This window comes from Pogonomyrmex barbatus, unplaced genomic scaffold (assembly GCF_055798465.1).
Source record: "Pogonomyrmex barbatus isolate J1 unplaced genomic scaffold, ASM5579846v1 scaffold13, whole genome shotgun sequence".
Classification (NCBI taxonomy): domain Eukaryota; kingdom Metazoa; phylum Arthropoda; class Insecta; order Hymenoptera; family Formicidae; genus Pogonomyrmex; species Pogonomyrmex barbatus.
In genome coordinates, this window is record NW_028297109.1 from 1445343 (window position 1) to 1457714 (window position 12372).

The 12372-nt window shown below is 32.3% G+C and overlaps 1 protein-coding gene and 1 long non-coding RNA gene across 7 annotated transcripts in view; one reads left to right on the plus strand and one right to left on the minus strand.

Moving 5' to 3' along the window:
- LOC105424305 (uncharacterized) overlaps nt 1-11938 on the plus strand; it is a 38321-nt gene extending 26383 nt beyond the window's left edge. For 5 of the 6 annotated variants that reach the window (XM_089072582.1, XM_089072583.1, XM_089072584.1 and 2 more), the window contains 21 exons: nt 2475-2643; nt 2704-2743; nt 2857-2992; nt 3078-3234; nt 3536-3664; nt 3774-4118; nt 4225-4390; nt 4468-4621; nt 4748-4874; nt 4991-5191; nt 5282-5451; nt 5549-6298; nt 6889-7051; nt 7754-8095; nt 8303-8600; nt 8722-8863; nt 8952-9151; nt 9216-9368; nt 9460-9583; nt 9957-10812; nt 10888-11938. In XM_089072582.1, the coding sequence (XP_088928708.1) occupies nt 2475-2643; nt 2704-2743; nt 2857-2992; nt 3078-3234; nt 3536-3664; nt 3774-4118; nt 4225-4390; nt 4468-4621; nt 4748-4874; nt 4991-5191; nt 5282-5451; nt 5549-6298; nt 6889-7051; nt 7754-8095; nt 8303-8600; nt 8722-8863; nt 8952-9151; nt 9216-9368; nt 9460-9583; nt 9957-10812; nt 10888-11108 (5043 nt within the window). In that variant the 3' untranslated portion in view covers nt 11109-11938. The remainder of the gene's footprint in view (nt 1-2474; nt 2644-2703; nt 2744-2856; nt 2993-3077; nt 3235-3535; nt 3665-3773; nt 4119-4224; nt 4391-4467; nt 4622-4747; nt 4875-4990; nt 5192-5281; nt 5452-5548; nt 6299-6888; nt 7052-7753; nt 8096-8302; nt 8601-8721; nt 8864-8951; nt 9152-9215; nt 9369-9459; nt 9584-9956; nt 10813-10887) is intronic. The other variant, XM_089072588.1, reaches the window with a different exon arrangement.
- Nucleotides 4869-7353, minus strand: LOC148937541 (uncharacterized). The gene is made up of 2 exons (XR_016138325.1): nt 7214-7353; nt 4869-5671 (listed from the first exon to the last, which is right to left on the minus strand). It is a non-coding gene; the product is annotated as an uncharacterized LOC148937541 (long non-coding RNA).
- Nucleotides 11939-12372: the final 434 nt, after the last annotated feature.

Genomic DNA, 12372 nt, shown 5'->3' on the forward strand with positions numbered 1-12372 from the left:
TTCTCTAAAGTTTTCTAACTTATTTCATTTGCGATTTTCTTTGCTTTTTTCCAATCTCTAATGATATGATTGAGTGGCGATATAATATAATAAAATAAACACTGATCTTAAAAGAGATTTCTAATGTATTTCGGTTAATTAGTCCCATTTAAATTTATGGAAGATGAAGAGAAATGAAAATTGCAAATAGTGTAAATAGTGAAATAATGTGTACCAAGTGTTGCTATGATCTATATTATGTGGATCAAGGTAGCTGTAAGAAATGATTACACAGCATAACAGAGCTTATGTAGCTATAAGAGAGGCAAGGCATTACACGCACCAAGGAAAGTGACGTTGACATTAAATTGTTTCTTATATAGTAACAGTGCGTCACGTCAAATTATATTTAATACGTGCGCGCGCGCAGACAAGAGAATAAGATTCAATATATGTACGTACATCGCATTCGAGAAAGAGATTCATACTGTTAATTGACGACATATGAATCCAAGATAGGAAACAAAGATGGTGCATTAGCCCGAAGAAACATACGCATTTACGTCACTCTAGAATATCTGTATAATCGTAAATTGTACACAGACAGTATCCCCACTTATCGTCGATCAACTCGGCTTTCTTTGTGATGAATCGGTACTGTAACATATGAGCGACAAGACAGTCCTCGCGTAACTTTGACGAACAAACAGTCGCTTCGACTTTCGATCGCATATACGACGCGATGTATCGTGCTGTGTTTCGTCGTTTTATGTGAAATGTGAATTATTGTTTATTTTGTGTATTTTGCTTTTAGTTTATTTTTTTTTACAAATGCATATTTAATTTATTTTAACTAAATGTATAATTTTTAACAATTAACAAACGAGTTTTAATTATTTTTAATTATTATACAATATTACAGTATTATTTATTAAGAGAATTAAATTAAACTTGATGTAGAATGCGATTGTGTAAGTTTGATATGCATTATAATTTAATGCATTATAATTTATCATTATTTATTCTGAGCTAAAAGAAAAAAACGAAATCAAAGAATTCTACATCATGTTAACTACATTAGGATTTAATAAAATTATCCCAATAAATTGCATATATTATCTCATATAATTGCATATATAAGCATTTTATTAAGCAATTAACGGTATATGACGATAAGTTTGTTGTCTTTCTTTCATTTATGAATTTACGATTGTACATACGAATATAATTATAAATATTAAGTAATTAAATAATTAAAATTACAAAATACAAATATTGCAATTAAATAACGTATAAGTTAAATAATTAAATAACGTACAAGTTAAACATATTTTTAAAATGATTTTAAATATAATTTTTATTACAAAATTGTAAGAATTTAATTTAATTCAAACTCTTCTATACCACACACACACACACACACACACACACACACACACACACACACACACACACACACACACACACACACAGAAGTGCGCGCGCGCGCATACAGTGTTTATACGTAGATATATGTTCTGTCTATAATAAAGTCAAAAGAATGCTTGCAAATTGTCTCTGTGAGAATTTATAATGTTTGTTTCGTAATCAAAAAGTATTCTCTGCATAAATTTCAATATAGGTGAACATAATAATGATATGATATGTGAAACATGAAAATGATATGACAGATACAAGATAAATATATCTTGCAAAGGCTTATTATATTACAATTCGAATTTAAGAAATAAAAATTTAGCTTTTCATGGCTAGGTGCTATATTAATATATATCAAATAATTAAATTCAAGAGACTATATAACAAAAAACTCAGTAATATATTAGTACTTATACAATATTCAACACAATCAGATCAGATTGCGATCTGTTCGACTTTCGCTCCCTATATGGGCTAGAACCATGACGAAAACATTTCTGTCTTTTCTCATTTTGTTCTCTTCGCTTTCAACATCACATGCTGAGTTTTAACCCCGTCTCATAATCTTGCGTAAGAGAACTAATATCCAAAGTCTGCCAATAGATAATAGACTAGTTAAAACATAATTTGCCGGAAGACGTCTAAGCAAACGCAATCGTGTAGCGATCACAAATAAGATATCATCAAATATCATCCAAATCGATATTATTTAGTTGATCTTTGCTACTTATTATGCCACTTAAATTGAATCATTCATAACTTAAATATTGCCAAATTGAATATTGCTATTGTGAAAATATTCAAGTCGTTTCTATGTTACTTAAAGTTACTTACTTGGTACTCACTTCTTTATGTTTTCTCAACAATTTCACATTGTAGTCGAGTTATGATCGATATACGTTGTGTGTATGCGAAATGGGAACGAAACAAATGTCAATAAGAAACAATCAACATTCATGATTCAGCATTTGGTTGAGTCGAGCAGTAATACTTGCACTTGCACTTTATAGTTGCGGTGCTTGTGATTTTAGATCCTAAATTTTTGCATGTTCATATTTTATAGAAATTTCATTTTGCAGCCCGACTATTACAAAGACGCACCCCACTTTCGGCTGGTGGGTGCAGGACCACAATATCGATTGGAAATACCTTACGCTAAGCTTGACTTTACTGGAACGTATTCCGTAATAGCTCGCAACTGCCATGGAGAAGCTAAAGCTGTAATTTCCTTGCAAATCTATGCCAAAGGTAAGACACAAAGAAAATTTACGTTATGTTGCACAAATCTAATTAAATGATTTTTTTCAGGTCAAGGTAAAGAAGAACAAACGCAAAAATTTCCTCACGGGTAAGCTATTAGCTTACAATTAATTATAATTAATTACAAAAGCTTACAATTAGTCATGCACGCATACATTTCTATTTATCTTGTCCATTAATAAAACATATTAAACTCTATAGAAAGATACTGACCCTGCCGATTATAAAGAGAGAGTTGCAAGATCTTCGGTGTTGTGACGGCGACGCTGTCTCTCTAGAGTGTAAGGTTTATGCCACACCAGAACCGCCTTTAGTTCGTTGGGAACGCGGAGGCAAAGTAAGAAAATAATAATTAATAATCTTAATAATATCGCATATAAGTAATTTAAACGTTAATGACATTTAATATTATTTTTTGTTAGATTATAGCTATGATGGGCGATTTCGCTGCTGAATTCAACGGTGAGACAGCACGATTAAGTATCCAACATGTCTATCCTGAGGATGAAGGAGAATATACGTGTGTAGCTTATAACGATCTTGGAAAAGCGTATACATCAGCCTGTTTAGTTGTAGACGGTAATTTTATACACTAATAGTATAACTTTTAAGAGATAAAACAAAAATATTTCAAATAAAAATGCGATGCGAATTGCGAACATCTCTCTCTTATTATGCATCTTATTTATTATGCTAATTGTCGATCATTTTCAAAGATGCGCAATGATATGACTAATGAAGAATAAAGAATTTATTATTTATTTATTAATTTTCTACAGAACATATACTTAGACTCATATACTTAGACTTGTATCTGTCAAAGATTCGAGCTAGAAATTTTCTTAAATTGTAATAATCTGCATTAATATCTATGTTGTAGTACCTGAGGGAAAAGAAAATACACTGAGTCAAAGATTAACGAGACCGATGGGTCTCCTATCAGCGGGATCGACCCCGAGATCGACACCACGATCAACACCAATCAGAAGCTTGTCACCGGCAGTTTCGCGTAAGTTTAAGATAAAGTGGAAAATTAATTTTTGTAAATATTTAAAAAAAGGAATAAAATTAAACAATTAAATAACGGTCATAGGTAGTCAAACGAAAATTGTTTTCAGACGGACGTGAGTTCAGATCACCGCAAGTTCTATCACGAAACGACATGTCGAAGAGACCGAAAGTTTGTCCGCCGAAATTTTATGCGGTGCCGCATAATCGCTTGGTTCAAGAAGGCGAAACCGTGCGATTCCAATGCGCTGTTATCGGTCATCCTACACCCTGGGTAAGATGGGACAAGAATGGCACCGTTGTAACACCGAGCGCAAGAATCTCCATCAAGGAACGAGATGATATTAAGATACTTGAAATCATCGATGTAATGCGAGAGGACGCGGCTCTCTATAGAGTGATAGCAGAAAATGACTTTGGTCGAATTGAGGCCAGTGCTCGTCTTGAAGTAATAAGTACGTATACACATATATCTCATAGAAAATATATTTTCTTTCTATCTTACAAATCTTTTTAATTTATAAATATTAACTGTAAACTGTATTTATAAATATTAAAAAGATCGATACGAAACAACAAGTCGAACCATCAGAACTAGAAGCGCTTCACCTAGAACACATCCTATATTTGATCGGAGTCTTCTTCCGACTACCAGTAGAATAAATAGTCGTCTGCAATTGGAATGTCGCGTAAGAGGAACGCCGAGCGTAACACCAACGTGGTACAGGTAAAAATATGGAGATTTCAATTCGCAATGAATCAGCAACAATCGGCGAATATCATAACATTCTAAATTTTATCTAGAAACGGACGACCATTGGAACGATCCTCTAGAATAAAAAGATATTTCGATGGCACTACGGCCAGAATGGAAATATCAAAAATAAAAGGCAGTGATGCGGGTGAATATACTTGCATAGCGACTAATATACTTGGGTCAACAAGAAGTACTTGTGAGGTAAATACAAAATTATGTAAAAGTATGTAAAATACAAGCTAACAGTTTGTCAACTTCAATCAGTCCTTTTAAAGTCTTTCGTATTATATTATGTCTTCAACTGTGAACATATGACGTTATTTGCAGGTAACGGTATTAGATTCTTATGATCCGCCTTTCGCAGACAAGACTACACCGCAATTTCTGCGATCGTTACCGGAAGAGTCAATTGTCATGGAAAATCACTGTCATGAATTTCAGACTGGAGTCATAGGTAAAATTTAATTTATTCTTTAAATTTGTATTTAATTAAATTTAAGTGAATAAATATTACAAAGTCAGTAGTCAAAGTATCTTAAAATAAAATTTCTTTTTTTCCTATTATATTAGGTACACCTCCTTTCACAATTATTTGGTATAAGGATGGTCGTGAATTACCTGATAACGATTATTATAAATACATTGTATATGAAGATGGTGGAGTTGCTCTCAGATTATCTAAAGTTCGTCCACAAGATGCTGGCGAATATACCTGCATTGTGCGAAACGATTTCGGTATTGCTTCTTGCAGTAATCTTTTTGCTGTTCAAGGTCTGATTTGTCTTTATTATTTTGTTTTTAATATTGTCACTAGATCGTTTCCTATTTAATACTATAATTTTATGTCTTTTTTTTAAATAGATTACAAAAATGTTTCCAAATTGGCACTCCAATTTACAAAAACTCCGCTATCAGTTACCGCCGCTAAAGGCACTATTGCTTGTTTCTGTGCCAGAGTGCAGTGTGAAAAAACTGTAGATATTATTTGGACAATTAATGGAAAAGATGCCCGAGAAAGCACAAAGTGTAAAGTAAGTAACGTAAAATAAAAAAAGATATGTATAAATTTTTATATTTTAAGCACGTTTGCTAATTGTCAATTGCTAATCATTATTTATATGTTTAAAGATTGAAAGAAACAGCAATGTTAGCATTTTAAGAATACGAGATGTATCATTACGTGACACAGGAGTGATTCGATGCACAGCTTCCATAAATAGAAAAGGTCCAGCCATCAGTTGTATTGCCAAGCTGCAATTACAAAATTCATTTTACAATCTTAGTAATGCCATGACAAAGCCTGAAGATATTCAGACTCACGCACATACCAAACTATCATTAATAAATACTAATCTAGACATGCTGGAAAAAATTACAGAGTTATCATCATTAAAATGTTGGCGACGTCGTGAAAAGTCGCTAATGCATATCGAATCATCTTCATTTTTTCGGCGTGCGGCATCATATACTAAACATGTTTCTCCTTTACCAAGAAGAAAACAAATTTCTAACAATGTGTCAAATGATACCCAAACATTTCGAATCGAGGACGACTTATCGGTACAAAGAATTATAACGAAGAATTTAGATACTAATTTGGAATTTTCGAAAAGTCAAATATCATTATCTTCATTAAACGAAGAAGATATAAATGATACTTTCATAAAGTTATCATCAGTAAAGAAAACAGAAGAACTTTATCATCAAGCTATTGATCCTATATCGAACAACGAGCATATGGAATCATACTTACGAGGATTAATAAAAGCTACTATAATAAAAGAACCAACTGATATTAGCATAATCAAAGGAAGCGCGGCAGTACTCAGAGCAATTTATCAAGGATATCCCGAACCAACGATCAAGTGGTTTCAAGTGGTAGATCTACTTTTTTTGCTTTTAATACAGATTTTACCGGATTTTAAACAAAAGAAAAAAAAATTTATTTTGACTAATTTAATAAATATAAACAAATTTTGCTTGTAAAAAAGACTATTTTCAATAGGCAATCTGTTTTATTATTAAATGTATATAAATTACATCGTATATAAATTATACCTATATGCAATACGATCAGTTAAATTTAACAGTTAAATTTAAATATATTTAAGTTATAACACAATACGGACCAACACGACTATCTTTACACGGAAATTAATCATTCGAAATGATCGTTTGCTTATCTTTGGCCCTGGGAAATATACCGAGAGAAAAAGAGAGAGAAAGAGGGAGAGAGAGAAATTTCTTGTTATAATATACATAAAATCCCCACCAAAATGTTTAAACTTTGAGAAAGCCAATCGAAATATGTAGATTGCTTCTCGTGTCATTTAGTTTTCGTCATATAGCCACATACGCAGCTGGTGTAAATCAATTTTATCTGTGTTATATTCTTAAATATTGACAATATCTTCGATTGCATATTTCAGTATATGACATACAATAAAATACTTTTATTTTAATTTAAGAATCGAGAATTACGATCAGGCGAAAAGATTGGAATAGTTAACAGAGACGGTGTATCTCGTTTGACACTGGATGACGTGACGTATGATCACGCTGGAAAATACGAAATCTCGGTAGAAAATTCACTAGGCAAAGATCGAAGATTCTTTAGCTTAGCTGTGGAAGGTAAATTATTTGTTTGTATTATTGTTTGCTTTCGTAAGAAATTGCTCATATTCGAAAATTTCTGATACACTAATGGGCTACGATTCGATATTATTCGACTCGATTTTGACCTATTAAACTTAATTACGCGGAGAGAGTATCAGCGCCGTTAATCTTACTTACATTAGTAGGAACATTTTCTTACGATCAACTCCATTTTACATCTTTTACATTTGTAAGATCAGACATCATCTATTGTCCCTTGAGCATAAATGCATGTTGCACGGTCCAGTTTCTTTTCTTACGTACAAGGTAGACGGCAATCTCACGTGACACGCCGCGCAATAATTCCTCCTTTCCGCGCTTCCTCCACTGGCATAGTTCCACCTCTTCTTCCTTTTTCCTTGACATCGCCGTGCGCCCAAGTATCAGTAAAGACATGCGTATATCGTGACATCGGAATATACGTGTTGCAGCACATTTTAACGACATAACGTAATGGCATTTTTTCAAAACAAGCACGATCGCTTCAAATCTGTGTTTGACAATTCATTAACATCATCGCAATAAAATTCATCATTTAAATAAATTGTTGATAAGATAACAGTACGCGTCATAAATAGTCATTAAAACTCTTTTTGACACGATGAATTTACGAAATTTATAAAAATATAATGCCTAAACATCTCCTCGCTAAAAAAAGATTTGGATTTCTACTAACAGGTCCACCGGAACCTCTCGCAGATAAACCGAGTGTAAAGTTGAGCGATGGTCAGACTACGATCGTTTGGCGATCGCCTCCTTATGATGGAGGTCGTACACTGATCGGATATACTGTGGAAGCAAGACGCGCCAGTGAAAGCACGTGGACGGTAATCGCTGAGTCTTGTCATTCGCTGAGTCATACAGTAGCAACAACTGAAAAGAATTCCGTGATACCGGGTGAGAGTTATTATTTTCGTATTCGAGCTGAAAATATTCACGGACTCAGTGATCCTAGCATGGAGTCAGAACTTGTCAGAATCCTAAGAGAAGGAGAAACGATGCTTCAAAAGAAAGACGAAGGTGATAATTTATTCTTTTTTTATTTAAAACGCGAACTTAAAACTATATATATATATATATATATATATATATATATATATATATATATATTCTTTGTTATAATTTTAATATTTCATTTTATCCGTCGTACTTAGATGTTTTTCTCTAAGAAATATGTATTAAAAATTTATGCATTAAATATTTAATTGAAATATCTTACTTTTTAAGACAAATCTGAGCCAAGTTTCGAACCTCGTATAGTGATACCAGAAGAAGGCAAATTTTTCGGCGAAAAATACGACGTTCTGGAAGAATTAGGAAAAGGCCGATATGGCGTAGTCAAGAAAGTCATCGAACGTCTGACAGGTGTGAATTTTGCTGCCAAGTTCGTTAGAACGATCAAAACGAAAGATCGTGAACAAGTCCGTGAAGAAATTAAAATTATGAATGCATTAAGGCATCCTAAGCTTTTATTACTTGTTGCTGCTTACGAATACCCCCGTGAAACCGTGCTAATTACGGAATAGTAAGTACATCTAACATTGATTGTCCGACTATTAGAGTCAATTATTAGAGTAAAAAATTTTTATGATATTAATATTCAATATAATTTTAGTAATATTATAATATTCAAATGTCTCCTTTAGTATTTCAGGAGGAGAATTGTTTGAGAGAGTAGTAGCTGACGATTTTATTTTAACCGAAAGAGACAGTATTCTCTTTATGAGACAAATCTGTCAGGGAATCGAATATATGCACCAAAATAAAATTGTACATCTTGATTTAAAAGTGCGTTCTGACAGTTTGTACGGATGACAGTTTGTTTGTAATTGTTTGTTTGATATATAAACTAAAGTGTTTCTATTTTATCTTATAGCCAGAAAATATTATGTGTTGTACGCGAACTTCTCATCAGATTAAACTGATTGATTTTGGATTGGCTCAGACTTTAAAGTCTGATACACCGATCAGAGTTCTCTTTGGTACACCAGAATTTATTCCACCGGAAATTATAAATTACGAGCCGATCGGCATTGAATCGGATATGTGGAGCGTCGGTGTAATTTGTTATGTGTTGTAAGTATTGTTTTTAAATAATTATTTCTAAGTAATATATCCAATTGATTGATATGCTACATAGATTGACTGGTTTATCGCCGTTCATGGGAGATAATGATGCTGAGACTTTCGCTAATATTACACGAGCAGATTATGATTTAGAAGACAAAGCTTTCGATGCCATTTCAAATGACGCTAAGAATTTTATTAGTGGCTTACTCATTAAACGAAAGGAGTGGGTTTTTTCTTATATTTTTCTTGCATTAGAAAACTATTCAGTATTCATATAGACTTGAATCTTTTGAATCTTTTATGCTTTTTGCCAGCTTACGCATGTCGGCTACACAGTGTTTGGAACATCCGTGGATGGTGCAACACACTGCAGCTATGAGCAGAGTAGTCTTACCAACAGAGAAATTAAAGAAATTCATTATACGAAGAAAATGGCAGGTGTGTATCAATGAAACTTGTTGTGGAAATCTTATTATTGTTTGGAATACTAGAAAGAACTTAGAAAGTGAGAAAAAAATATAACAAAAAATTTTAACTAGTAAATATTACCTTCAAATTAAAGAATATTTGAGATAGCGTGTTTCAATTAAAGATGAAAAACCATTAAAAATATTGACTAATGTGTTTTTATGTTGATTGTTTTTTACATTAGGCTTTATTAACCCGATAATTTATTTCTCGTAAATTATAATATTCACAAATATTTAATATGCATAGCTCTTTGTGTAGATTTTGTGTTTAGATTTGGTTTTCCGAATAATCTTAGCATGCGTTTAAATCTATAATGTATGCATGTGTTGCTATTTAATAGAAAACAGGAAACGCTATTCGCGCATTGGGAAGAATGGCAATTCTATCGGCGTATAGTAGACGTAGTCCCACAACAACAGCGGAGTCGTCACCTACACTTGAACAATCACTTGATAATATCGAGATACAATATTCTGATGGAATTGAATCAATCAGCAATACTACTGCTGTCGATATAGAAACGGAAAACATTGAGATGAGCACGAAGGGAAACTTTACCAAGATAGAATCACAGACAAATTTGCATTCCATACGTGTGGAAGTAACAGAAGCAAATGTGACAATACAAAAGACATCAACGAAAGAAAAAAATAATTTGAATACTCTTTCAAAGCAGATCAATATTGAAAAAGAAATACCTGAAATGGAATCCGGTATCGAATCAATATCAAAGATAGAAGACATTCCACAAAATGTTACATCGCATCTAGAAATTCTAGTATCGAATGAGAATAAAAAAAGTAATGAAGAAATAATCGATAAATTTTCTAAAATAGAGCAGTACACGATTCCAAAACCGCAGACATTTCATAGAATATTTCGAGGTAATTCGCATGATTCCGGAATAGACGATTGTAATTCGAATCTAGTGACTTCTCCGCTACAAATAGATGAACTAGGAATAGTGTCTACTATCAAAAAAGAAATAGATCATGAGACTCGCACTCGAGAGGGCAAACAAACATTGAAAAAAGACGAAAATCAACAGAATTTGACGGCAGGAATCTTAATAAATTTAGTGCAAGGCAAAAAAACTCATCTTTGTGACACGGAAATTATTGCAGACAATGACAAGGTAGCAATGACAAAGAGTGACATGACTAAAGCTTTGTGTGAAACTAATTACATACAAAAAGGTGTGTGTAAATATAAATTTATTTGTAATATTTATCATGAAAGTAATAAGAGATTAAAATCTTACAATTTTACAGTTGCCGACGAGAATGCGGACACAAGGATACTAAGCGGACACAATCGCGATAAATTTCTTCCTACCGGAAACGTAAGTCGTACGGCTAGGATATTCGAAACAGAAAGTGCAACATCGAATTCAAGCAATTCGCAAGTTTCAGTAGTACAACGCGCTGCTATAATTACAGGAAAGCCGTACAACGAAAGAATACAGAAAGTTTTTGCATTCTGGAACAAATAAAGATATCTTTTGTAATACACATCTCTCTCAAAGAATATTATAAATCAAAATAGATTGTCATATCATTTTCAAGTAAAATAGAAATACATTGTTTACGAAAAGCCACAAATATGTAGAAAAATTGTACTTTAAATGCATGTAGGGATGATGTACGTCCATTAAATGCAATTAAACTTGTATAATTCTTATTTAATAACACTTAAAAGCAAATTTAAATTGTTTTATTAATTTAGATCATATTGAGACTTGATGGAAGAGATATGCACTTATTGTTAGAGTGAGCTATCATTCCTGTAAAAAATTTACGCAAACAATTTGTAATTTTTATTAATCGCAATTTTTATTAATTGCGGAAAAATTCGATTCTTAAAATTTTTGTATCAAATGTAACTTGCTTCTTATTGTATGTATTTTGTTGAAACGCTAATCACAATTGCATCCACAATTTAAAAAAATATTGTGTCGAAGATATATACATTCTATTGTTTTCCAGTTTCAAATACAATTCCAAAGCATTTATTGCTATGTGTATATGTAATTGGCATCTTTGTTAAATATCATTTTTTAATTATAATTTAACGAAACGAAAACATTTTTAAGAGAAACGAAAACATATATGGATACATAATGAAATAAGCAACATTTCGTGAACAGTTTATATTTGATAGGATGCATAATATTACTTTTAATTTGAAATAATTATTTGCAAATATATTCTCATAGTTGTGAAGAGACAAACAACATCTGTATTATTATTTTAAATTATTTACATAGAAAAATAAATAATATATATGCGAAAGTGTTATGTTAATAAAATAACTATATAGAAATACTTTTTATTTATATTTTATTTATATTAAATGTAAAGTATAGAAAACATATATATATCCCTATAGCCAAACCTGAAAAGACAGATTGTGCGCAAAGTCTGTTATAAATTTCTGATGCTAGAAAGGCAACAGATTGCTAACAGATTATGTAATATCTAACAATGTTAGCAAACTGTTATCAGAAATCTATTGACATTCTGTGCCAACAGATTGGCAGCAGAAATTGTGCAAATCCTGCTCTAGGCTGCCATCAGATTGGCGGCAGAAAACGAGCATGACTCGCACGATACAATTTGACAGGTCACGATACAAATGGCAGGATCCGCTCGATTTCTGCTGTCAGTCTACTAACATAGAATGTCAACAAGTTCTGTCAACAGAATGTGAGCAGAATAGGACCTCAGATAAAGTCAGTCTGCTAACATTTTCTGATT